The following is a 25,625-nucleotide window of genomic DNA, read 5'->3' as shown; positions in this document are numbered from 1 at the left end:
CTTAACTTGTAATCCTAGGTATGTTTAAAAACAGAAAACCACAGGCAGGTTTCTGATATGAACACTGTTTCCCAGGAAGTAGTTTTTTTACAGGCTTTGCTCAGTCAAATCCAACTCTGGCAGGGTAAAAGCCAGCACATATGTGTAAACAAAGCATTACAGACACCCATGTGTGATTCTTACAGCTAAGGGCTGACAGACGATGTCAAAGCTACGTCAAGTTTAATATTCACTCAGGTAATGAACAGTTAAAATCGCCACAGAAACTCCACCAGATGCCACTGCTTTCTTACTACCCGGAGCTGTCTGGGAGGGAGCAGTTCTCCTGGCATACTGACTTCCCCATGCTGTTCCATCTGAGTCTCAAAACGCCCTGGCCTGGCAAGTGAACACCCCCCCTGCTGCATGTATGGCTTGTTTCACCCATGCAGCAGGGTGATGTGGTTTCACAACAAAGACTGAAAGAGTGAGAACTCAAATCTTATAATATTATTATGAGAACTTTCTTCAATGGCAGAATGTCAGTGACTGGGAAGGACAAATGTTGGATACTGACCTGAAAAACGCAGCCATAGCGCTTAAAACTACAGGTGCTGGGGGCATTGACACACTCTGACAAGTGTGCACTCAACTGCAACGGGAAAAAGACGTGAGTTGTGACACAAACGTTTGCATGAAAATGTTCAAACATATCAGGGCACAGAGAGCATCCAGGCCATACTGTTAAGGGTGTTTATCAGCTGCAGGTGTGTCGCATCGTCTGCGTGCTGGACTTCAGGCAGTAAAATACAGTTTCATCACAAGTGTACACGTATACACACCAATATACATAAATACATTCACTGTAACAGTTCTTAACTTCCAATTTCTTTAGAACGAATTGTTCAAACTGTGACATGCCGTCTGAAGTGCCAGAATTGAAGAAAGAAAAAAAAAAGAACTGAAATGCACATTTAAAGACTATTAACAAAAACTGTATGAAACACAAAAAATCAGAAAGCATTTGGGATGCAACTGGGTCACACACCTACTATACAGTACACAAAAAGAAACCCATTTTCAAAGCAAGCTCACACACCCAACCATTACTAGTAATACCTGAGATGGCCGAAGGCGAGTTACGCCTTCATCTGAAAAGCCTTTTGTCCCTGGCATGTTCATAGCCTCATAAGCTTTTCAAAGGTCCCTACAGCTATTCTAACAACAGGAATCTCATACTCTCTCCTCTAGCTGATAGATGAAAATTAGGAGCACCTGGAAAAAATCCAAGCTACCCTGAGAGAAGACAGCCTCTTGTTTAACTCCAGGATGCCCCAAGCAAGAGACCAGGGAACTGAAAAGATGATCCTAAAGACAGACTTGTATCTGGGCTTGTGTCGCTGTGGGCTGCAACACAACTCCTGCATGCCTGCTGCCTTATTCTCACCGCTCTAACTCTGCACTGTCTGCGCAGATATGGGTAGGTGCAGGTTGGTGTAGCTTTGGGATTTTCCTCGGTCTACCAGGACCAAGGTGGCTATTCGCTATGCCTGGTATTTAGGAATGAGGGACAAACAGGGATCCAGTCTTGCTCTGCTCACTGACCCTGTCACAATAGCTCAGCAGAAAGGCAACCTGGAAAAGGGCCTTGAGGCCCCCCCCACAACCAACCATAAAAAGGGCCTGTTAGTTAGGCAGTCATAATGATCAGCAGCCTAGTGAGCGTGCAGTTTCCCTGAGCCCAGCCAGACACCCTGGGCTGGACTCAGAGGAAGTCCCCAGAAGGCCCCACAGGCAGGTCAACGTGGACCAGTTTAAAACTTGAAGGTGTGACATTCTTTCAGGGCCATTTACAATCACAACCAGCTAACACTTCTAATGCTACAACCAGGGCATGCTGTTCTGACATGTTATTTCTACCATAAACTCACTGTCCCACCTTTTCCTAACCTGGTTTTATTATAAGCACACTCAGGGCCCTGAAGAATTTACAGGAGCTTCGGAACAGACTAATGCACAGCCCAACAGCTCCTTTCACTGAAACCAAGGGAAACGCAGCTGAAAGTTTTATTTTGAAATAAAAGTAACTTAGAGGATGCCTTTCATCTTAATTCCGAGCTCTGAGTGGACAGAACTGAGGTGAGGGTTATAAACTCGGGATCATTTCAGCAGTTACCCTCTCCAGACACTGACTTTAACAGAAGGATCTTCCAGTGGCCCAGCATGGACAGAGGCCTTTCAGCAACCTTACCCATCATTGTCCTGGAGGCTGTACCTAGGGAGTGACTCTCAGGGTCTTCCCAGCTCTCTGGGCCCCTAGCACAAGGCCCACGTTAACTCTGTTTCTAAGCCACCTTCCTCCAACTGCCAGGAGGATGCCAGGCTGCTGGAGAAGACTCAGGAGGCTCCAAAGACTAGAGACTCAAATACTAAGCAACCACGGGGGCTCCAGGTCAGGTCACATGTAAAAGTGTTAGGATCCCTGGAACTTTCCACATGGATCCATCCATATGGGCAGATCAAATGAAATCAATGATAAAATCTACCACCCCCACCCCCCCACCCCCGCCTTACAGAAGCACCTGGGCAGGGTGCAGCGCACAGTCGCTGGGAGCAGATGCTCCTCCACTCAGAATCTACTTCCCCTCTAGCACTGCCCTGCCCATGAGGTGGGCAAATGGTTTTAAAAGTCTAAAATCACTTTTTTGAGACAATCTTACAGAAATTCATTATTTTGTAGAATTTAAAAATAAAGACTTTGAAGCACCACCTTTACTTACAATTGTAAATTAGTCACATTTTTTTTCAATTATTAATATTTTCAACCCCAAATGTACCTTTTTGTAGCGCTTTGTAGCTTCTGATTTCCAAAAAATCCCAGTTAGTTTTGTCTTTGTTGTTACACACATTACCATAGTTGACCATGAATGAAGACGATACAGATGCCCACAACTTGGGAGAGTGGACCTACAGGACATGGGACCCACTGTCACAGGGCTCCTGCCTGGGCCCTGGCTGTGCCTTACCTCACTTCTCAGAAGAGTCTGGACGCTGCACTTATGCGGGCAGGACACCACCACACAGGGACAATCAGTGTCTTCGTGTTTCTACAAAGAAAAAGGAAGTGAGTCAAGTGTGGACCAGCAGTCCATCCCTCTCAGTGCCCACCAGCTCTCCAATACAGACACAAAGGAAACTGTATCCACCATTACCCCATCACACTCATCAGACTATGACTGTCTAGGACCTTGTGACATCAGGTCAGATCTGACTCAAAGGGAACTTGTGGAGTACACTGCTGGTGATATCCCAATGCCAGCTGCCTCCACAGCAGATTCCAGGTCAAGGGCCCTATGGACAATGTGGGGTTGGTCAAATGCCCATGCTCAGATTTTTCTCTGGCCTTTCAGTTTGGAGTCTGAACAATCCTGAAAGTGGCATGGTCTCCTGGATACTGTCCTAAAATCTTGCCTGCATTATCTTTAGTACACAAGAATGGGTAAATTTTGGTCTAGGCCCTGTTGAAATTGTATCATCTTTAGCTGTGTAGGAGAAGAGCAACTGCTCAATGCCAGGGGCACCTGTCCATAAAAAAGCAAGGGCAGGAACTTGTGGAGGACATCAAACCTAAGGGCCCAAGAAAGTACCACTAGACCCACAATGACGGCACAGGCAGAGACAGAAGTGCCAGTATAGCAACTCCTATTGAGTAAGGATACTCAGTCGCTCTTCTGAGGTCCTGGGACACTTCAGGTCTCAGTAGGTCCTCTGGTTCCTTTGGCCTTCACTGACACTTGTCTTTAGGTGGATTTGGACCATGGCACTTGTTCCAGCACTGGTTCAGTCTAACTAGGCAGGTACAGGGCCAAAACAGTGTCCATACAATGGAAGTACATGGTTTGTTTGTTTGTTTGTTTGTTTGTTTGTTTTTGTTTTTCAAGACAGGGTCTCTCTGTGTAACAGCCTTGGCTGTCCTGGAACTCTCTGTAGATCAGGCTGGCCTCAAACTCAGAGATCCACCTGCTTCTGCCTTCCAAGTGCTGGGATTAAAGTCATGTGCTACCACTGCCTGGCTAGAAGTACACATTTAACAGAGGATATCAACCTGAGGGGGGTACCAGGCTCAATTTTGTTGGAATTTTGAAGGCCTATGCCTTCTTAGTATGAACACTGCATCTGCAGAGCAGGGAAATGCCTACAAGATTAGCTGCTCTGACAGGTAATGCCTGGGGGGCGCTCACCAACCTAAGACAGAGCGCCTGTGTGGCCTGGGCAGGCGTCTCCATGACGGGTAAGGTGACCTGCTGACGTCCCACCCAACCCAAGTCAGAAGCTCATTTATTAGTAAAACGAGGACCTGTAGGGTCCTGGCCCTTGTTTTGGGTAACTGTTGCCTTGCTTGCTGACCATGACCTTGATAGCTTCTCTATGCTAATTCCCTCCCGAGTTCCACCCTCTTGAATGCTTAAGGGAAGTTCCTTGTCTGTGTATCCTGCATAATGGGCATTAATAGCTTTGATGCAAGATTGTAAAACATCAGTAGCAAACTTCTGCCCTCCAGGGTTCTCCCATTGTGCTATAAGCCTGTATTTAAGACCTCTTCCCTCCTTCAATAAACAGCATTTGGCATTAAATTTAAAAAAAAAAAAAAAGAGAGAGAGAGAGATTAGCTGCTCTGCTCCTGACCTGGGTCTCAGAGTCCCTAGAGTACATGGTAAGCAAGTCAATTACCATTCCATACTGACCAGGGAGAACCTGGTCATAGGCCTACCTCAGGAGACAGCTTGCTCAAGGACCCAGCATACATGCTGGATTTGCATTGAGCTGGAGTTTTCAAGACCCACAAAGGCAAGGCATTCTGTACATTTCAGAGGAAACCCCAGTAACCAGTCTTGCTTCTCTGATACTGACCATATCTGTGAACCAAGTTTGACTACACAACCTCCCAAGCGCGGAGACCACAAGTCCCCATCATAGAGGGTCTCTGAAACATGGTGAAGGAACCACAGGTGCTCTCTTTGCTCCCTGTACCTACTACACACTCCCATCTTCATTCTCTGGGCTGGAAGCTTGCCTCGTGCCTCATGGACACAAGCACAGTGGAAGGGGGGGGGGACCAAGATAGCACTGGGGGAGGTAAGGGAAAGCAGGGCTGGGAGAGGAGGGGAGAAAGGGTGGGCAGGCTGACTGGGAGGTCAATGAGGCAGAACAGCCAGTATCTTTGCATGACTTCTGCACACCTATGAAAGAATATCAGGAAGGTTTTAAAAGCATCAAAGGATGCACATTTTAAGTTAGATTTTGATGAACTGTTGTCAAATTGCCCTCCAATAACCTGACCACAATCTGGAATCTCATTATCATGAGAAAGCATATTCCTGCACTTTACCAGTTCTATCACACTTTTTAATCTATGACAGTCTAATGGAAGGGATACAATGTGGGGAGGGGGTAGGGGCGTGTCCTGCAGCGCAGGCATTGTGAATTGTTATATTTCCTCTTATTAATCATAGATTTTTTTCATTGAATTGCCTGTTCAAGACTTCTAGCCATAATAGTGACTGAATAGTGGGTCCTCTCACAATACTGCCTATGTTCATTCAGAACCTGTGAATGGGACCTTATTGGATCTGGTTCTTTGCAGCTGTCATTAATTAGGACAGACCCTCAGTCTCATGACTGCATCCTTAGAGAAGCAAGGACTCAGGAGCAATCACCTAAACACAGAGACAGAGCAGGAGCTGTGCAACTTCTAGTCAAAGGTGGATGACAACCAGGAGAGTCTTGGGAAAGGAACAAAGTACTCAGAGCTGCTGCTGGGAACACAGCCCTGTCAACACCTTGGTTTCTGATTTCTTTTTACATTTATTTGACTTAATGAGTGTGTGAGTGTTTTGCTTGCATGTATGGCTATGCATCACATGTGTGCCAGGTACCATGGAGGTCAGAGGATGGCATTACAGATGACCTTAAGCCACCACGTGATGCCTAGTGATACTGTGTTGTAACAGCCGAGGGAAGGATGCAACACTGAAAACACAAAACTTGGGCCAGGCTTGCACATGGTGCATGCCTTTAACCCCAGCATTTGGGAAAGGCAGGCAGATCTCTGTGAGTTTGAGCTTAGCCTGATCTCATAGCAAGTTCCAGGTCAGCTGGGGCTACATAATGAGACTGTCACAAACAAAACAAAAACTTGATGCATGCTGTAGTGGTTTGTAAGAAGACTGGTTACCTAGAAAACAGTGTAGCTTTGAATCCTTGCCTCTGCCTTTCGATTGCAAATTTGACCACACATGTGGGAAATACAAAGCCTAGCTATACAATGAACATTCATGAAGCACTACCTAGGTGGAGAACATAATCAACACTTCCCACCTACCTCATCCTTACTTCCTTTAAGTAATCACTAAAACAATGCTGAATTCTGTATTTCTGCCTTTTACTTAAAAGCTTCATCACATATTTATGTGTCCCTAACAAAAGAATTTCATTTGGGTTGTATTCAGATTTTATTAAAATACAGTTTGCTACAACAAGAACCGCATGTAGTCTGGTCCTGCACCAGACACTGGCGGTAATGCATTGCCAGCTATAAAGTGTACGCTACAGGTCCTATCCTAGCCTACTGTGTGGCACATTTCACTGTGGAGAGATTAAGGGTGCTAGAGCTAAAAATCAGAAGATTTGGGCATGCCATGCTGGCACTAACTAGGAGAGGAAGACCAGAGCAAGTCACAGAACCTTCCTAGTATTACAAAGAAGTGAGTGCACACTTGCTCTGCTAGTGTCAGGAACTGTGCAGTGTCACAGAGGGGATGCACAGGCAATGCTAGTTAAAACCACTGCTGGAGCTGCAGACACACAGCTTATAGGTAGAGTGCACGCCTAGACCAGCATGTTCAATGCTCTGGCTTCAGTTGTCACTATGATTTAAGAGTCTGAAAACTAGAGGAGAATGTGGTGGTATTGTGTTCCCCAAAATATTATGTACCTTAATAAACTTATCTGGGGTCAGAGAACAGAACAGCCACTAGTTAGGCAGTGATAGCACACTTTAATCCTAGCATTCCAGAGGCAGAAATCCATCTGGATCTCTGTGAGTTCAAGGCCACATTGGAAACAGCCAGGCATGGTGACTCACGCCTTTAATCCCAGGAAGCAAGCCTTTAATCCTAGGGAGTGATGGTAGAAAGCAGAAAGGTATATTAGGCGTGAGGACCAGAAACTAGAAGCATTTGGCTGGTTAAGTTTTCAGGCTTTGGAGCAACACAGTTCAGCTGAGATTCATTCTGGATGAGGACTCAGAGGCTTCCAACCTGAGGAAACAGGACCAGCTGAGGAATTGGCAAGGTGAGATAGCTGTGGCTTGTTCTGTCTCTCTGATCTTCCAGTATTCACCCCAATAACTGGCCTCGGGTTTGATTTTATTAATAAGAACTTTTTTTTTTTTTTTTTTTTTTTAAACTGAGCTTTTACAGTAAGGCATATCTCATCATAAGGTCTCTTTTCTTTTTAATAAGAACTTTTAAGATTCCTGCTACAGGAGAAAGCAATCTGGGCCTTAATACAGGCAGGTAGTTGTGGCACACACCCATAATCCTAGTGCTTAGGAGGTGATGGCAAGAGAATCAGGAGTTCAAGGTCATCCTTGGGAATCTAGTAAATTGAAGATCAGCCTGGGCTTTTACAAAAGAACCTATTTCAAAACAGAAATGGAAACGAAAGGCCACTGGGGTGCCACATGCTGGTGACTATAACTACTTAGGAGGCCAAGGCAGGAGGATGCCAAATTTTAAGCCCAGCCTGGATGAATGGTGATTTCAAGGACAGTCAGACCATGTCTTAAAATAAAAACAAAATTAAAAAGCAGTCTCTGAGGATGGCCGAGTTCAATCCTGAGTAACAAACAAAATGAATGCAGCAGAGGAACACGCCAGTGACACTGTTCAAGGAACTTGCAGCCAGTTTCCACCACAAAGGCCTCCAGAGATTTACAAGCAAGTCATTTCTTTGTGAACTTCAGATCTCAAACTGCCTTCCAGGTCCAATTAAAACTCAAATGAAATAAATAGGCACTGCTTCTTCACTGACCTTTCCTGGCCCTTCCTTATTGGTGTTCTGTACACATGGTGGTCACAGTACTTTCCATACTACAGGAATTTAACTGCATACCTGGTTCTCCTTCTGCAGACTGCTGACTAAGGATAGAAACTTCAAGTCAGCCCCTGTGCCATCAACACGTGGTTGACCATGACCCTCCTGACTCTTACAGCCTCGCCTGCTGTTCAGAGGTGGCTGCTTATGCGGCATCTAACTGACATGTTTTCAGTTCCTTCTCAAATGAATACTACTTGATTTTACTCTGTAAATAACTGATCTCTGCAAGAAGCAAAGTGTAACTTTGGTAGCAGTGTATTAACATGTGTACAGCCTGGACGGCTACTCATTAGGTCAGTGTCTCCCTCACTGCAAGTTTGTTACTGGATAAACTGCTCAATTAGAAGACAGTCTACTATTGCTTCCCAGGTGGGGAGACACAGTCCTGGAAAGCTCTTAGTAACTGGTAGTCTATAAGAAAAAGATGTCCAGATAAAATGAGGCCCAGACTCAGGCCTGGCTGGTGATGGAGTGAGTGCTGAGACAGCAGAGCAGAACACATCTCATTTCACAGGGTAGGAGACTCATGGTGGCCATGACATGTACCCTGGCTATACCCAAACAGTGCCCCTTCTGATGACCCCAGCATCACCACCAAGAGTAGTCCCTACCTGCTTGGCCTCTCGACAATACCTGGCCAGGGCCCCAGCTCTCCTGACATTCCTAAAGCCCCTCTCAACAACCTGCAAGCAGTCCATGTGCTGGAATGGCGTGGCACACAGGTAGGTACACAACCGATGTTTATTCGGTGAATGACTGTTTTTAAAGTTGTTCTTCTACCCTCAATGTCTCTTTCACCTTTCACACAGAAATGATTCCACTGCATATACACAAAGACCATGCCAAAACAATGAGGCAGGAAAACATTTAAATGCTCATCTCTCCCCAAGACAGACAGCTGCCTTTGACACTGCAGGAAAAATGAGCCTGTTGTAAGTGATGGTTGTGTCATACAGCTGTGAGAAGATGAGCACTCCATCAAAATTTGAGGCTATTCTTTGGGACAAGTTACAAATTCTACCTTTTTTGAATCATCATTCTTCATTTTTTTTTGACATCTCAAATGAGTCAATCAAGGCAATGGAAAGTGTTAATTATATAAATCAAAATAGGCAAAACAAATACAGCTTTACTCTGAAATAAAGTTAGATGAAAATTGCTATTTAATCCTCTTTCTCTTTATCCTTGTTAGAATCCTCATCTCTGCAGAGGAAGTGCACCTGAGCTGAGCAGAAGGGACATGAACAGCACAACATCGCACCTGCAGTGTGATCATGGGGACTTGGCTCTTGCAGTGATTGCACGTGGCCTCTCGGTATTTACAGGCCTTTTCCACATGATCCCGCAAGTCTTTTCTCAATACTTTTTCTTTGCAATCGGCACGAAGACAGGGAAGCTCCTCAAACTGGCATTCATTTTTTAGGTGCATCTGTAGAACAAACCAAAGTTTTTAACTGGCAAAAAGTGAATGTGAAATGGCAGGCTGTAACTGCCACAGTGAGGTCCTACAGAATGCTATGACCCTGCTATAGGGACAGCTCTACGCAACAGAGTGGCAAAGCACAGCAAGAGACAGGTTCACTGTGTGCACCTTGGGTTTTCTCAACACACATGTGAGTGAGGGACCATACACCCTTCTCTCTGTTACCAGAACTGAGCACTGAGGTGTCTCTGCTGAGAACTGTTCTAGCCAGATGTGGCAATATAGACCTGACCTGTCATCCTAGCAGAATGGGCTGAGATGGGGGGGGTCTGGAGTTCAAAGCCCACCTGAACTATATAGCAATACCAATGTCAAAACCTACACACAGACACACACAGACTATAGAGTAATACCTGTGTCAACTTCCCCTCCCACAAAAACACCACTACCACAGACACACACACACAACACACCAACCCTTTAAAGTCTTTATTCTAATTCAATTATCCACTCTGAATAAAATACAAAAATTAAAAATAAAAAAGCAACCTTAATTTATGTGTAATTTCATGGTAGAAGTAATAAAGTGCCTTTGAAAATCAAAACCCAACTCCAATTTCTTTATTCTAAGTAGGACAGAGGATGACAACTCACTGATGTCATGAAAAGTGACACTTTAGGTCCTAGGATTGGACACTCTCTTGCATGGCTCTGTTTGGAAAGAATATAGTAAAGAGAGCACTATGGTGCACACAGTGCTGTCGACCTGGCCAGGCAGTTAGATGAGATGATGCAGCTCTCTGCTGAACAGAGATGGCTCTGGTTCTGGGACCACTCGGGTACTCACCAGCAGATGTCCCAGAGTCAGTTGCTCTACACAACCTCTGCTTTCATTCCGACAGTAGATCTGAAGGGCCAGGATCTCTCTCTTGCAGCAATTATCCTTAAACACCTGAATTGAAAGGTAGTTAGAGGATTAATACTTCTTAATCTTCACATGTTGCCATTGGACAAGGCAAAACCACTCTAAAAATGCTAAGAGCAACTCTTAAGTGGGCCTCAGAAAGCATTAAGGACTGTTTTAATTTCTGTAAGTACAATGAAGGAGCTGGCCCCACTAAGACACCATTTAACTCATAGAACTTTAACCATTATCTCTTATTAGGTAAATCAGAAGACACATGAGCAACGGTACTTTGGAGCACTATGGTCCTTGAGTACTGACAGCCTCAGGACAGGGTAGGATCAAGCCCCCAGCCAATAAGCAACAGATGGCCCTGGAGGCACACCTCCTGCCAAAGGACTTGGCAACATGCTGGCAACTCAACAGAATGTATAAAAAGCTTGTCAGAATCAAACCAACAGTTATGGAGATAAGGTTTTTGGACAATATGTGAAACAATTTTGGTTCCTTCTTAGTGTATGCTGCTTATAACTCAGTTTTTTACCAAAGGATGCTTCTTCTTTTTTTTTTTTTTTTTTTTTTTTGGTTTTTCGAGACAGGGTTTCTCTGTGTAGCTTTGCGCCTTTCCTGAAACTCACATGGTAGCCCAGGCTGGCCTCGAACTCACAGAGATCCGCCTGGCTCTGCCTCCCGAGTGCTGGGATTAAAGGCATGCGCCACCACCGCCCGGCCAGGATGCTTCTTCTTTTACTTTCTCTTTTCCCCAGAAAGGATGGACTCCCAGGTCCTTAAGCATGCTTGGGAAACACTCCAATCACAGAGCCACATCTTAGCCCAAAGGAAGCTTTAAATATGTGTCACAAGCATGAGCTAGTACTGAACTATTTCTCCTGAAAACGAATACCTGCTTGCCTTTAACTTTCCTGTAGAGAACAAGCACTCTGCCTCTAACAACAGTCTATAGCCTCAGTCCTCAGGCATTTCTGAGACACTCCCACCAATGAACTGTGTGACAGGAAGACAGAGCACTTAATATGCCCTTCCAAACTTCCAGGCAGAGACAGATCAGTAACTGGTAAAACTAAAGATAGAGATGCCTCAGTCACCTCTGTGCTTGCTGTACAAGCACAAAGATCTGAGTTTGGATGCTGACATCTACATAAAAATCAAGCGTGGTGGTGTGCACCTTTACCCCAGTGCTGGGGAGGTGGAGACAAGATTTGGAGCTTATTGGCAAGCTAGTCTATCCAATCAGCAAGCTTCGGGATCTGTGACAGATCCTGTTTCAAAACTAAGATGGAAGATGGGCATGGTGGTGCACACCTTTAATCACAGCCCTTGGGAAGCAGAGGTATGAGAATTTCTGTGAGTTTGAGGCCAGCCTGGTCTACACAGTGAGCTCCAGGACCATAAGGACTATGAAGAGAACCTGTCTCAAGAAGAAAAGTTAAAGGTAAAGGTAAAAAAGGTAAAGGAAAAAAAGGGAAAGGGAAAGGGAAAGGGAAAGGGAAAGGGAAAGGGAAAGGGAAAGGGAAAGGGAAGGAGAGGAGAGGAGAGGAGAGGAGAGGAGAGGAAAGGAAAGGAAAGGAAAGGAAATAGGAACCATGATTGTGAATGAAACAGATACTTAAAAAAGCCACCTTAGCTTGTGGCTTTTAACTTCTTCCTCTCAGTCATACTTTTCAATACATGTGAAAAAGGTAGCCCACTGCCATGTAAAGAAAAGAAATGGGGTAAGAGCCAGGCTCGGTAGTGCATGTCTTTAATTCCAGCACTTGGGAGGCAGAGGCAGGTGGATCTGAGTTCAAGGCCAGCCTGGTCTACATCTACACAGAGAAACCCTGTCTAAAAAAAAAAGAACAAGAAAAAGGAAGGAAGAAAGGGGGGGGAGGAAAGGAGTGGGGTAAGTGATCTGCTTTTCTTAACTGGCTGGAGTCTTCAGCAGCGTAGATATGCTCCTGTGCTAGACAAAGCGGGGAGCATTGGCTAACTGCCTTCCTAACTATTGAGAACAAGGTCCATCAGAGGCCCTTCTCTCTAGAGCCCAAGGGCCCTGTGGCCAGCTGCCTCACCTGGCCTGCCCTGACCAGCAAGTCCAGCATTTGCAAATGCTTTTGACAGGAAACCCCAGAGCAAGACTCTTACTGTGGGATTTAATAGCCTACATTAAAAACTGTTAGGTTCATTAATCAGAATATTGGAATCATAGATATTTTTATTGACATTTAAGTCCTTAAGAGTGAGCTATTTCAAGCTACAAGTGTGCCTGGAAGGGCTTAGCAGTATGTGGGTGGCCATGTGCCAGAGGAAAGGAGAGGGAGTGGGTTTAGGAAGAAGATGGAGGAGCGCCTCGGTGGTACCCACTCACTAAGTGCACACCGACACCCACAAGGGCAGAGAGCAGGCTGATCTCACTCACTGTCTCAGCCCTTCAAGATACTAGTGAAGGGGAGGAGGACAAATTCCACTGCCCACCCCGCACTGGCACGCTGAGGGCCGCTGTAGGAGAGAAAGCTAAGAAGAGCAATGGCTGGACCACAGGCAGCACTGCCGTGACAGACACCTCCGCACTTCTCAAGTCCCCACTCCACATACACCCTCCCCTGCAGCAAACAGGTGCTGACACTGTGATGGGGAAGCAACTGGCTCAGTGGACAGAGTGCCTTGCAGGAATTAGAGCAGAAGTGTCTGCCCAGGCACTCACATGACACATCAGGCCCTGGAGCCTGCTGCACTACTGTCAAAACGAAGAGCTGAGTACTGTGGCACACACCTGCAATCCTAGGAGGCTGAGGCAGGAGGACTGCCATGAGTTTCAGGCCAGGATGGGCTACATAGGAAGACCCAATCCCAAAAAACAAAACAGAAGGAAGGAAGGAAGGAAGGAAGGAGGGAGGGAGGGAGGGAAGGAGGGAGGGAGGGAGGGAGAGAGAGAGGGGGAGAGGGGAGGGAGGGAGGAGGGAGGGAGGGAGGGAGGGAGGGGAGGGAGGGAGGGAGGGAGGGAGGGAGGGGGAGAGGGGAGGGAGGGAGGAAGGGAGGGAGAGAGGGGAGGGAGGGAAGGGAGGGAGGGAAGGGAGGGGAGGGAGGGAGGCAGGCAGGAAAAAAACAATCTCAGGGGACTTGCCATGTGTGGAAGCAGAAGCAGGTAGAGAGGCCTCTGAGTTCAAGGCCAGCCAAGGCTACACAGTGAAACCCTGTCTAAAAAAAAAAAAAACACCCAAGGTATGGAGATCTAACTCAGTTGGTGGTGTGCTTGCCTAGAATACTTGAAGCCCTGGGATATTTCCTCAAGTGCTGTATAAACAATGTCTGGGAGTGCATACCTGTAATCCCAGAATTTGGGAGATGGAAACAGGACCTTAGCTACTAAGTTTAGTTCAAGGCTAGCTTGAGCTAGACTGCCACCCTCACCTCCCCACAAAAATATTAACTTTTTTAAAAAAGACAGCCTCTCTTTATTATGTAGTTCTAGCTGTCCTGGAATTGCCTATGTAGATGAGGCTGGCCTTAAACTCCCAGAGATCCCCTGCCTCTGCCTCCTAAGTACTGGGACTAAAGGTGTGCCCCACCATGTCCATTTTAATTTTAAAAGGTGAAATAGCTAGGCAGTGGTAGGACACGCTTTAATCCCAGCACTTGGGAGGCAGAGGCAGGCAGATCACTGTGAGTTCAAGGCCCAAAAACCAAAAACAAAAAAGTGAAATAAAACTAAATTTCAGTAAACTGTACAAAAGTTATGTAAAAAGGTGGCTCAGAGATAAATTATTTTCTGTGCAAACCTGGCAACCTGAATTTGATCCCTAGGACCCAATTAAAGACAGGAGAGAATCTCATAAAGTTGTTCTCTGACCTCTACATGAACACTTAACTATGGCATACATGCACCTCCCCCCAATAATAATGAATAAATAATAAATAAAATAAAAATTTAAGCTGAATTCCAGAGCACCAAATGCAAGCTATGTGAAATGTATCAACCACCCAAGAAGCCCAGCATGGTGACACACCCCTGCACTCAGAGGCTGGGGCCACCCTGGACTATAGAGCAAGCCTCCGTTTGAAGAAAGGAAACAGTTAAGAGTACCTTGTCTTTGATGATGCTTTCTTGGCACGCTGTACATTTTGGACTCGAGGAGCTGAAGGAAACAAAGTAAGCATGTTAGAGCAGCAGCCTCCTTCCTTCCCTCAGGCTCCCTGGGAACACAGAATGCTTTCCTTCATAGGCAGCCCGCTCTAGCTTGTAGCAACAGGCAGGGCTGCAGGATGCCATTGGAAAATCTAACTTCAACAGCAATCCACAGGAGAACAAGAGCCAAACTTTAAAAAATGGTAATTTTTCAAAAGGAAGCTATTTTGTTCAATAACCCAGTCCCATTGGAAAGACTTAAAGAACACTCTGGTTTTCAGAGAGGGCCTTCTGAGAAGAGCACCCACAAGTACTGAGGGCCTTTGATGTTCTCGTCTTGGGCTACAGACAAGTTCTCTATGTGTAAAAACGCCAGTGGCACCTGCACAGGGGGACGGCCCCCTCCCCAGGATAACCCAAGTTCAACTAGGGTCCTTTCACCCTCAGCAGGCAAAGCCAAGTGGGCTGTGTGGATCCAGTGAATGGATGCGATGAGAATCTGGGGTACACAGGAGACTGGCTACTGGGCCTGGCCTTGGTCTCAGGCACCCAGCTGTGAGTGGCCAGCTGGGAAGAGGGTGGCCCTCTCATGCTAATGTGCCGAGGGGCACTGAAGGTCCGATGATGCAGTATGTTCTGTAGTGACGAGTGCCAAGCACAATGCCTGGTAAATACACAACAGGATGTCGTTCTTCCTGGCCAATCCAACTCTGTCCTCTAACTCCAGCCTGCCCTTGTGATTTTACCACAGCAACCCATAAGGCTCATGAGCATCTCGGGTCTTGGTACAAGCTCTATGTGTACCCCCTGGGCAAACATGCATACTTACACCTGTTTTGTCCTACAGGTGACCCTGACCTTCCTCTACCATGGGCCAGTGGTACCCTTCTAATTTTTTTTAAAAAGGATTTAATTTATTATGTATACAGTGTTCTGCCTGCATGTATGCCTGAGCACCAGATCTCATTACAGAAGGCTGTGAGCCACCATGTGGTTGCTGGGAATTGAACTCAGGACCTCTGGAAGAGCAGCCAGTGCTCTTAACCTCTGAGCCATCTCTCCAGCCCCCGCACCCTTCTATTTAAAGACTTATGACCATTTGGTGTCACTATCATAAACGTGAACTTCACGAGCAGAATACAGCAGCACAGGTGGGGGACAGAGGCTTTGTAGACAGAGTGCTGACACCACTGAGGAGCCTTCAGGGGAGGGGCCTGGGGGAGTAGGATGTGAGGCAGGCAGGGCAAGGTGCAGAGGCCTCAGAAAACTCAGCCATGAGATCTGCCTAAGTTTCCCTGAAGGCCTCTGAAGCTGGACCTAAAAGCATTCACGGTTTTGAGGGAAACAGGTGAAGATGTAGGCAGCACCCACCTGAGCAGGGCAGCCATGCAGCTCTCACAGAACCGGTGCCCACACTCAGTCTGCTTGGGGTTGCACAGCACCAGGCGGCACTTCTCGCACTTGTACTTGTCCTCCACCGTCTTCACAAACTTCTCCTTGTAGCCGCCTTGCTCTGGCACGAGCACTGAGCCTGCACCCCGGTCAGGCTGCAGCTTGAGGGGTGGGTTGGGCTGCAGTGCGCCAGCAGCGTCCATCTTTTTGCTTGACTCCATCTTAGGAAAAAGAAATTCTGCCAGGAGAAAAGTAATGATAAGTGTGCATCATCTCCTCCTCTCTTGAAAAGGCCCAACAAACATGCCCAAGAAAAGTAAAAGTGCCCGAGGGTCACACTTCCGTATTTAAACAGTGACCAGAATCCTTCCCAGCCTTAGTCTGCCATGGCACAAGACATGACCATGTAACTTCCTTCTTTATGTTATCCAGACGACATTGTTAACACCGATACGCAAATACTTCCTGAGAAATAGACTTAGTAAACTGTATTTTCAAGATTCTTTAAAATACATATCATATTTTTCTGTGCCGAAACTTCATTCCAATGATTTGGCTGGAGCCTGAGCCATTGTTATTGTTAGGATTTGTTTTGCTTTTAATTGTGTGTGTGTGTGTGTGTGTGTGTGTGTGTGTGTGAGAGAGAGAGAGAGAGAGAGAGAGAGAGAGAGAGAGAGAGAGAGAGAGAGAGAGAGATCTACACACGAAGACACACACATCAGCGCAGGCACCCTTGGAAGCAAAAGGCCTCAGATCCATGGAGCTGGAGTTAGAAGTAGTTGTAAGCTATCACACTTGGTTCCTCTGCAAGAACAGTAGGCACTCTTAACCGCTGAGCCACCCACTCCTCCAGACCCAGCAACAGCCATTCTTGACCAATTTTATTTTCTGGTTAACTCCCTGACCATAACTCCCACCGTACTGTGCTAGAACCAGAGTGGGCCTGTGGCTAGTACACTACCTTTTGTTCCAGCAGTACTTACTGGAAACGAGTGTTTCCAGACCACAAGAGCCATGTGTGAATGCGCCTGCAGGATGTAGGGCCCTTGTTTCTGCCCTCTGCCCTCAAGTTTACCAAGCCTGGGTTGGCCTGAGTAAGCCCCCACATCACAGAGCCATGGTATTGTCACATGAAGCCTGTGAAGAGCAGAGAGTGGAAAGATGCAGGCAGGTATAAAGGTGCTCAGGTCAGGCCTGGCAGAGGAACATGGGACTGGATAGATCACCGAGCCCCTGCACAGGTTCATTTCTGACACCTGGCTACCAGTTTCTCTGCCTTCCACCTGCAAGTCCCATGATGGACAATGAGAGCACTCCCTAAATCAGCCACACAGATCCCAGAATAGGCAGCTCTGTTAGTTGAGCCTTGAGGTCAAGTAAGCAAAACTAAGCAAGAACACAAAGCAGTTGACTAGGTTCCTAAGGAAACACTGGCTGTCATGGAAATTAGAGCCAGCATCAAGAACACACACCAATACCGACTATCACCTTCAGCAGTCCCAGCACAGACGGAATGAGTCCAGATGGTGGTAAAAAGGCTGGTTTCTCTTTCCTTCCTTTGTGGATATTCCATAATCAGTGTGAAGTTTTATAACAAGAAACTTTGAATGATGGACAGCTGCATCTATTAGTACATTGTGAAGTTCCTCAGAGAAGTTTTTTCGGAGTTTGTCACACTCCTCTCTGGGTGCTTCTAGCACACAGATACACTTTGTCTCAGCTCTGCTTGCAAAGCTCCATGAGCCCTGTCCTGGGTACCTCAGCAGGGAAGCAGGTCAGAGACCGCAGAAAGAAGCCTGTGCTGGCCTCCAAACACAAAGTTTATTTTCCTGTCTCCCACTCCCAGTCCTTTCCCACACCATGCCATGTATCTGCTAAGTAAACAGGTTCTTTCAAAAGTTAACAGTTCCCTTAAAAAATGCATTGTGTTCTTGCCCAATTTATTTTTGCTACTTAAGAAACTACAGGTTTGAATGGGCATGTATATAATTCAGTTGGTAGAGAGTTGGAGTGGATTTGATCCCAAGTATCAAATAAAACGTGTCATGCACCTGTAATCCTAGCATTAAGGAGGCAAAGAAAAAGGAGGATCAGTAGTTCAGGGTCACCCTCTGCTCCACAGTGAGTTTGAGGCTAGTTTGAGATCCATGAGAACCATCGCAAAAACAAAAAACATAAAAACAAAACTCTCTAAACCCATGGGACAGATCCCGTCAACTCAACAATATCTGGAGCATCTACCCCCAGAACTCCCCTTACTTCTCATGTTAGTGTGAGACTCAGAGCTATGCAGTAGGACTGGGAACCCCCACATACCAGAGGCACAGAGCAGATACAAGTGCTCAGGAGAAGGCTGCGGCAGAGCCGAGTCCTCCTCTTCCCCTAAGCCCTGCTCATGTACTGTTTTCTGCTGCTCTTTCTGAGGTGCAAGGAACAAATGTTTCATGGCTAGGGATGCACAAAAATGGCTGTCAGCAGCCACACCTGGGTAAGCTTTAATAAGAAAGAATGTTGCTGTGGCCTTGTATGAAACCCACAGATGTGTAAAAGTAAATTTTCAAGGTGACTTCAAGCGGTCAGTGACTCTGCTTACAGTCTGACATTGAGAAGCTTGCTCACTAGAACGACAGCTTACCTTTCTGAGCTATGTGAGAAGCTGCCTGGACTGAAGATCTGCAGGGAGCTCACTGGCTGCCCATCACCAACAATTCTGTACCTCTGGGGATGCTCCAGTATCTCTGCATAGCCCAACCTCACTGTGTCCCCTTCCTCTAAAGGAGCTCCCAGCAATCCTGTGTGCTTGTCCAAGGCACTTTCCACTGAAGAGCAGACGACTTGGATACGGTCTGGGATTTGGATCTCTTCAGCTGACTTATGAGCCCCAGGTGCTGAGAGCCCCAGGTGCCTGATAGGTAGTGAGTGCTCAGTATGCACTTGCTGAGTTTCTAGACAGGCAAAGTCTGAGACACCCGTCTCAAATGACAAGCTAATTCCAGGAGCAGAGAACTTTAAAATACTGATCTAATTCTGTGCAATGTAAAAACCAAGAAGGATTTCTTTCAGCTCCTCACAGCTTTAGTGTGGTGCTCTGCTCTATAGTACTTGGGAGATCGGGGGAAGCTGTGTTCAGTAGGATCTCATGACGAGAAATGAGGGTAACTGAATTCCTATTTCTAAGTATCTTAGTTGGGGTTTTGTGGGAGCCCGTTCTGGGGTTCCTCGTGGCTTTACCCAGCAGGTCCGAATAGAGGATGATCAGGACCACGGGCCTGAGTGCAGGTGTCTGAGATGGCCTGCACTTGGCTGTGCTGGGGGAGGAGGTCTTTTGCTCCACCCCTTGGCGTCTCTATAAAAACCCTGGACCAGAGACAGTCCGGGCCCGTTGGAATAGGTTCCAGGCCCTCTCGAGGCTATCCTTTATTTTCTATCTGTTTATCTCCGCAAGATTCTCCGCTATAAATCCTTCTATCTAATATTTCCTGCTGCTCGCACTCAAGAAAACTCTGGGAAGCTGTGGGGGTGGTGGGTAAACGCCCCACAGAATGGCGCCATGAACAGGGACTAAAAAGGGACTAAAAAAAGGGGACTAAAGAAAAAAAAAGGGACTAAAGAAAAAAGGGACAAAAAAAGGGGGGACTAAAGACAAATGAACAGGGACTTAAGACAAAGTAATAGGGACTAAAGATAAAGGAAAATAATAGTTTTATTACAGAGTTTTTGGTGAAAGTGCTGAGTTAGCCCTGCCAGTGGAAAGGCATGCCGGTGTTATGGAATATATATATATTTTTATATATATTTTTTGGGAAGGCAGGCGTTTTATCCTCGAGAGAAAAGGAAAGCGGACTGGAAGGATGTCCGATGCTGCAGCGAAATTCTCTTCTGTCAAAATTTTCTATCTTCTATCCCTTTCTCAATTTCTATCTGTGATAAGTATAAGATATAGGGTAGTAATATAGTTTAGGAAAAACTTAGAAGTATAAGATTGTGTAGGAAAAAATAAGTAAGGCAACTAGACAGAAAAACTCAATTTTCTAACTTTGGGGGCTTTGAAAGCAAACTGGGGAAAAAATCGTTCTTTGGGCTTTTCAGGTAGTAAAAAAGCTCTTCTTGGAGCTTATGGGGAAGGAAAAGTTTCCTATGGAAGCTTTTGACCTGGGGACAGCTGAAAAGCCAAATCCAAGCAGCAGGAGAAAGTAATTTCTCCCTGAAGCAAAAATGGGAGTGTAAGAAGTCAAAGTTTAAAGTTGGGAAGTTTTGGGATAAGTTGGTCTTTCTCCTGGGGAAAAAAAACCTTTCTCTTAAACTAAAAGCTCTTCTTGGAAAATTTTGGGGGAAAAATCGCTCTAAAAAGCCTTAATCTTTCTCAAAAGCTCTTAAACTTAAAAACGAAAGCCTTTCAAAACTCTCTCTCAGAAGGACAAAAATTAGAATCACCTGAAGATATTAGTATGGGGACCACCTGTGATTAGCTCTAAGGGAAAACAACAAACTTAAGACAGCAAAACCTCTAAGTTCTCTTTCAAGCTCTAAAAATCCTCCCTGCAATGCAGGAGGCAAGGACAAGTTTCTAAAAACCCCTTCTAAGCTCTGTCTCTTCAAGCTAGTAAAAGACAGTGGGTCAGAGTACCCTGAGGGAAATGCTTGGGGAGAGTAAGGGTGAAAAGCTACAGAGAGCCCAAAAGGGCAGGAAACTTTACCTGAGAAAAGCAAAAAAGCCAAGCTTTTCAGTTACAGCCGAGCTGAGGCAGTAAAGGTTTTGAGTGAGCATTTCAGAATGGAAAGGTGCTCCTAATCATCCTAATGCAAAGATTCCCTGAAGCAATGCAAACTCGGTTAGCATTGTATCCTCGCTTCTGAGCAAAAACCCAGAGGTGACTGGCCAGCATCTCTGAGTTGGAGTGCATTTCGGGGATACTAGGGTTCCTGCAGTTGTAAACTTCCTGGAGCACAGAGCTGAGGCAGGAAGGTGCAGGACCCAGGGGAAGATTGCTAATGAACAAAGCTAAAGCCGGTGGGAACGGCACAGTTATCCACTTTCCTACAAGTCCCAGGTTTATAGGTCCATAATTGCAAAAAGAAATCTGAGAAAAGCTTTCCTATCAGAGTAAGGACCTTTCTGGGAAAACAGTAAAGCTGAACTGTCTGATGCAGTCATGCTGCCGAGTCAGAACGCTGTCTGGGGAAAGAGCCCAGCCAGGGCAGAACAGAACTAACCAGAAGTAAAGCTTTCTTTTCTGTCAGAGAAAGCACCTCTTTGAGAAAAGCTTTGTTTCAACTGACTCCCGATGAGATGAGGGAGTGTAGCCCTAAGGGGTGATGGCCTCTGGCATAAGCTCTGTCCTTGAGCACCCAGACAAGCAAACACAACCCACTGGGGGACTGGGCCAGGTGAAGGCCTGATGAGGCAAAACACCTGTCCAATGGGAGTTTAGAAATGGCGAAAACCTCCCTTGCTAAGCTTGATTTATGAACACAAACCTCAGACCCTGAAAAATAGAAACGTACAAAAGCCCCTACCTTCAGTAGCAGGGAAAGCCGCCGCTGTAGTGTCGGAAACCGTTTCTGGGGTAGAGGGGATAAACTGAGACCAAACTGGGAACTGACTGTGAGAAAGACTCTGAAGAAACAGAGAAGGGACAAAATCCTCCCCAGAAAATATGACCTGAAAAAGCTGCTAGAATTTGAGGCAGATTCAGGGGGAGAAAAAAAAGCCCCTACCTCCAAAGGCAGCTAGCAGAGGTACAGAGCTGCAGACAGATACCTGAAGCTCTGCATCTGGGGGGTAAGGAATAAACAAAATGAGAATAAGATCAGTGGGAGAAAATCTCTCTGAAAGAGCTATGGAAAAGCTGTTGTAAATGATCTTGTTTTTCACTGACTGGCTAAGGAAAGCACAAGCCCCGAGGAAAGTTGCTATCAGAAATGCCAGCCTCAATGCGCGCTAATGAGGCAGGTGTGGTTCTGATCGGGGGTCCAGTGTCAAATGAAGGAGAGACACCTGTTGAAGCCAGCTGAGGAGAATAGAAACCTCCCAATGTGCCATAGCTGAAAATGTAAAATGCTTGTTCAAATCTCCCGTTGCAAAAGCCAAAAAACTTTGTTCAAACCTCCCGGGCAAGAATTTGTAAGCAAGTCTGGTAAAAGAGAACCAGTTGACTCTCAGACCCAAAAAGAACTATGGGAAATGATATAAGGGACTGATATAAGGGACTGATATGGGACTGATATTATGGACTGATATAAGGGAAATGCATTCTGGGAAAGGTAGTTTTTCCGCTAAAGATGGCGACATTGCTCTGAAATCCTTTTGTCAGCTCAAAAATACGTTCATGGTAAACTTAAAATACAGCTTTTAAAAGAATAAGGAGGAAAATCGTCTAAGAGTTTAAGTGTCAGTTCCGAAGAAAAATTGAAAGGATACGGAACTAGGTGCTTCGTGGTTTGGGGCGCCGTTGGTAAAATGCCTTATTTACCCTAATAGCTGTGCAAAGTTTTTACGGCAGTTGGATGACAAAAAGCTACCTATAAGAGCAAACAAGTCACTTAAAAATCCTTAAAATACCACCTAATAGCTGTGCAGTTTTTGGTGAAGAGCTTTACAGCAGCTAAATATGGTAATTTCACCTTCAGTGTGAAGTGAAGTTTTTCAGTAGAACAAACCAAAAGTACTGCTGTGATAGAAATGTTTGTTTGAGTTGAAGTTCTTAGGGGAGCTATTATGAATTTGGGTGAAGGGACAGCCTCTAGTTAAAAACCGTTTACCACTGACAGTGCATCTCTGCCGGTTCGAAAAGGCCCACTCGCAACTTTGTGGTGTGGCTTTGTCCTGAGAATGTTACAATCCCCTAGCAACAAGTATCACAACTCTATAATGACAACAATCACTAAATCCCAGTGCTTTATAACAAAGCTAACTATAAACTGTAAACTTTAGAAATGATGTACGTACTTCCTGTCTAGTTAAGAGAATCTTTCTGATAGAGATGGTGATGATAATTAAGAGTAAGAAGTAGAAAGACGTATATAAGATATGTGAGTTTGTAAAAATTCTGTCTTGTTAGATCTGTGTTAAGAAATCTTTAGGTGTTTGCTAAATATATTTGCTAAAGTAGTTCTATAGTTTCCTTAAAGTATATATGCTAATGGTAGCCTAAAATAGATCTATAGAAGAAGTATCTAAGGTAGTCTTAAGACATGTAGTAATAAACTTGTAAGATGCTAGTTGTAAATGTATAAATAAGTAGATGTTAATATGTTGTATGTGAGTTTGTAAAAACGTGTAAATGTTGAATATGAGTCTAAATGCTTTGCAAGGCAAAAAATGTTATATGTGAGTTTGTGAAAAAGTGTAAATGTTAAGTGTGAGTCTATTAATGTATATGGTGAAAACACCTGAGACACAGGAGATAGTGTCCTAGTAGACTGCAAAATAGGCAGTCTGAATGGTTTCAAAAGCTCCAGAAGCCGCTAAGAAGCTAAGAATGGCGGACGCCAGAACCAGCACAAGGCATCCGCAGCCGAGATCCGTGGAATATCAACGCAGCACAGAAAAACCTGAGCTTAACAGCAAAAACGGTGCGGTTTAAAATCTTACTATACTAAAAAGGTCTGTCTGTGAGAACAAAAGTTGCAGAGACGCTTGTTTGAACAAAAATTATTAACTGCAAAAAGTTTTGGTTAAAAAAGTCTCTTCATATTTGGAAGTAAAAGCCTGGTACCAGAATTTATTTCTTATTTAAACTTTTTGAACTTAAAATGAGATAAAATTACAAAAACATTTTGGTTATGGATTTCTTCAAATTTGGAAGGCTAGTACCAATATTTATCATTTGAATTTTGGTACTTAAATGAAATGAACAATAGAGATTTCATTGCAATGGGACAATTTTGAGCTTACTTATAGTAATGACCTAGGAACGGTTTTCTGGAATTGGGTTAAAAAGGAAACTGTTTAAATGAAGAAATGTATTTCTACTTAGAATCAAGATGCAATTTTGTGTATGCGTATATGCTTTATTAACTGGAGATTTATGAATTGTTTTGTGGAACTGTTTATGTAAAAATGGAATTACTTATGGAACTGGTTTTGTGTTACAAATGGAACTGTTCAAACAGATAAGTTTGGGTTCCTCTAACTAGGTTTGAGACTTTGTTTAAAAAATTATAAAGAAAAGGAGGAGTTATGAGATTGAATTATGTTCGCAGAAACCTATTGATATTAATGCACCCTGGCTTTGTGGAATTGAGGAAATGTTTAAGTTTGATGTGAATACATCGAAGTTTTTTCTATGTTCTGTTAACAAGAAAATTCAAATGACTGAGTTAAAGTTGTAAGACGAAGAAAATTGTTAACTATATATAGCACCATATATGCTAATTCTAATGGTTCTGTTAAGAGTTTGTTTTGAGTTGTAAGATTGAGAGAATTGTGACTATGTATAGCAATATTTATGTTAACCTGTTAATGGTAATGATGAAGCTAAGGGATTCTTTAAGTTTGTAGTCGCCTTAAGAGTTTTGGTTTAGAAAGGGCTTGAGGCAGCTAAGACTGCTGTGGTCACCTTGGACCTAATTCAAAAGAGAAATGCCATCTATATCATCCTCTACTCCCATACTGGGAGGTGTAACAGCTATGGAGATTGCTGTAAGACATTAATAGTTGTTTTTTTATATATTAAGAAGGGGGGACCTGTGGGAGCCCGTTCTGGGGTTCCTCGTGGCTTTACCCAGCAGGTCCGAATAGAGGATGATCAGGACCACGGGCCTGAGTGCAGGTGTCTGAGATGGCCTGCACTTGGCTGTGCTGGGGGAGGAGGTCTTTTGCTCCACCCCTTGGCGTCTCTATAAAAACCCTGGACCAGAGACAGTCCGGGCCCGTTGGAATAGGTTCCAGGCCCTCTCGAGGCTATCCTTTATTTTCTATCTGTTTATCTCCGCAAGATTCTCCGCTATAAATCCTTCTATCTAATATTTCCTGCTGCTCGCACTCAAGAAAACTCTGGGAAGCTGTGGGGGTGGTGGGTAAACGCCCCACAGGGTTTCTACTGCTGTGAAGAGACACCATGACTACACCAACTCTTACAGAAGAAAGCATTTAATTGGGGCTGGCTTATAGTTCAGAAGTTTAGTACATCATCAGCATGGTAGGAAGCTTAGAGGCACACAGGCAGACATGGTGCTGGAGAGGTAGCTGAGAGTTCTACATCTGGATCCACAGGCAGCAGCAGGGCTTGGGCATTTGAAACCCCAAAGCTCACCCCCAGTGACGTACTTCCTCCATCAAGGCCACACCTCCTACGGCCACTCCCTAAGCATTCAAAGGTTTTTGTTTATAAGGGCCATTTTTATTTAAAGCACCACACTAAGGGACCAAGATAATGATGAATAATCTTTCTTCTTCTGTGGAATGCTATGCGCCACAGAAACAAGTAAAGACTGCAACTGCAGAATGCCAAAGAAAAGCAAACAAATTAAAAAAAAAAATGCTATCCCAAGCTTATCAACTAGAGCCTTGCAGCACTCTGCTGCAAAAGGTACAGAATATCTGGAGGCAGGTCTGCTGGGACTTACCTCACCACCTGCCCCCCAACACATACACCCAGGACCACCATAGGCCTCTGAAAACCTGTCTACCCCCATTA

General features: G+C 45.0%; 1 protein-coding gene across 10 annotated transcripts in view; it reads right to left on the bottom strand.

Moving 5' to 3' along the window:
- Traf3 (TNF receptor associated factor 3) overlaps nucleotides 1–25,625 on the bottom strand; it is a 121,129-nt gene that overhangs the window by 14,644 nt on the left and 80,860 nt on the right. For all 10 annotated transcript variants that reach the window (XM_076551423.1, XM_076551424.1, XM_076551417.1 and 7 more), the window contains 6 exons: nucleotides 15,964–16,222; nucleotides 14,551–14,602; nucleotides 10,410–10,514; nucleotides 9,401–9,568; nucleotides 3,006–3,086; nucleotides 557–631 (listed from right to left, as the gene is read on the bottom strand). In XM_076551423.1, the coding sequence (XP_076407538.1) occupies nucleotides 557–631; nucleotides 3,006–3,086; nucleotides 9,401–9,568; nucleotides 10,410–10,514; nucleotides 14,551–14,602; nucleotides 15,964–16,205 (723 nt within the window). In that variant the 5' untranslated portion in view covers nucleotides 16,206–16,222. The remainder of the gene's footprint in view (nucleotides 1–556; nucleotides 632–3,005; nucleotides 3,087–9,400; nucleotides 9,569–10,409; nucleotides 10,515–14,550; nucleotides 14,603–15,963; nucleotides 16,223–25,625) is intronic.

Source organism: Peromyscus maniculatus, chromosome 14 (assembly GCF_049852395.1).
Source record: "Peromyscus maniculatus bairdii isolate BWxNUB_F1_BW_parent chromosome 14, HU_Pman_BW_mat_3.1, whole genome shotgun sequence".
Lineage (NCBI taxonomy): Eukaryota > Metazoa > Chordata > Mammalia > Rodentia > Cricetidae > Peromyscus > Peromyscus maniculatus.
The sequence above is the reverse complement of the archived record's forward strand: the minus strand, read 5'-3'. Positions and strand labels throughout refer to the sequence as shown.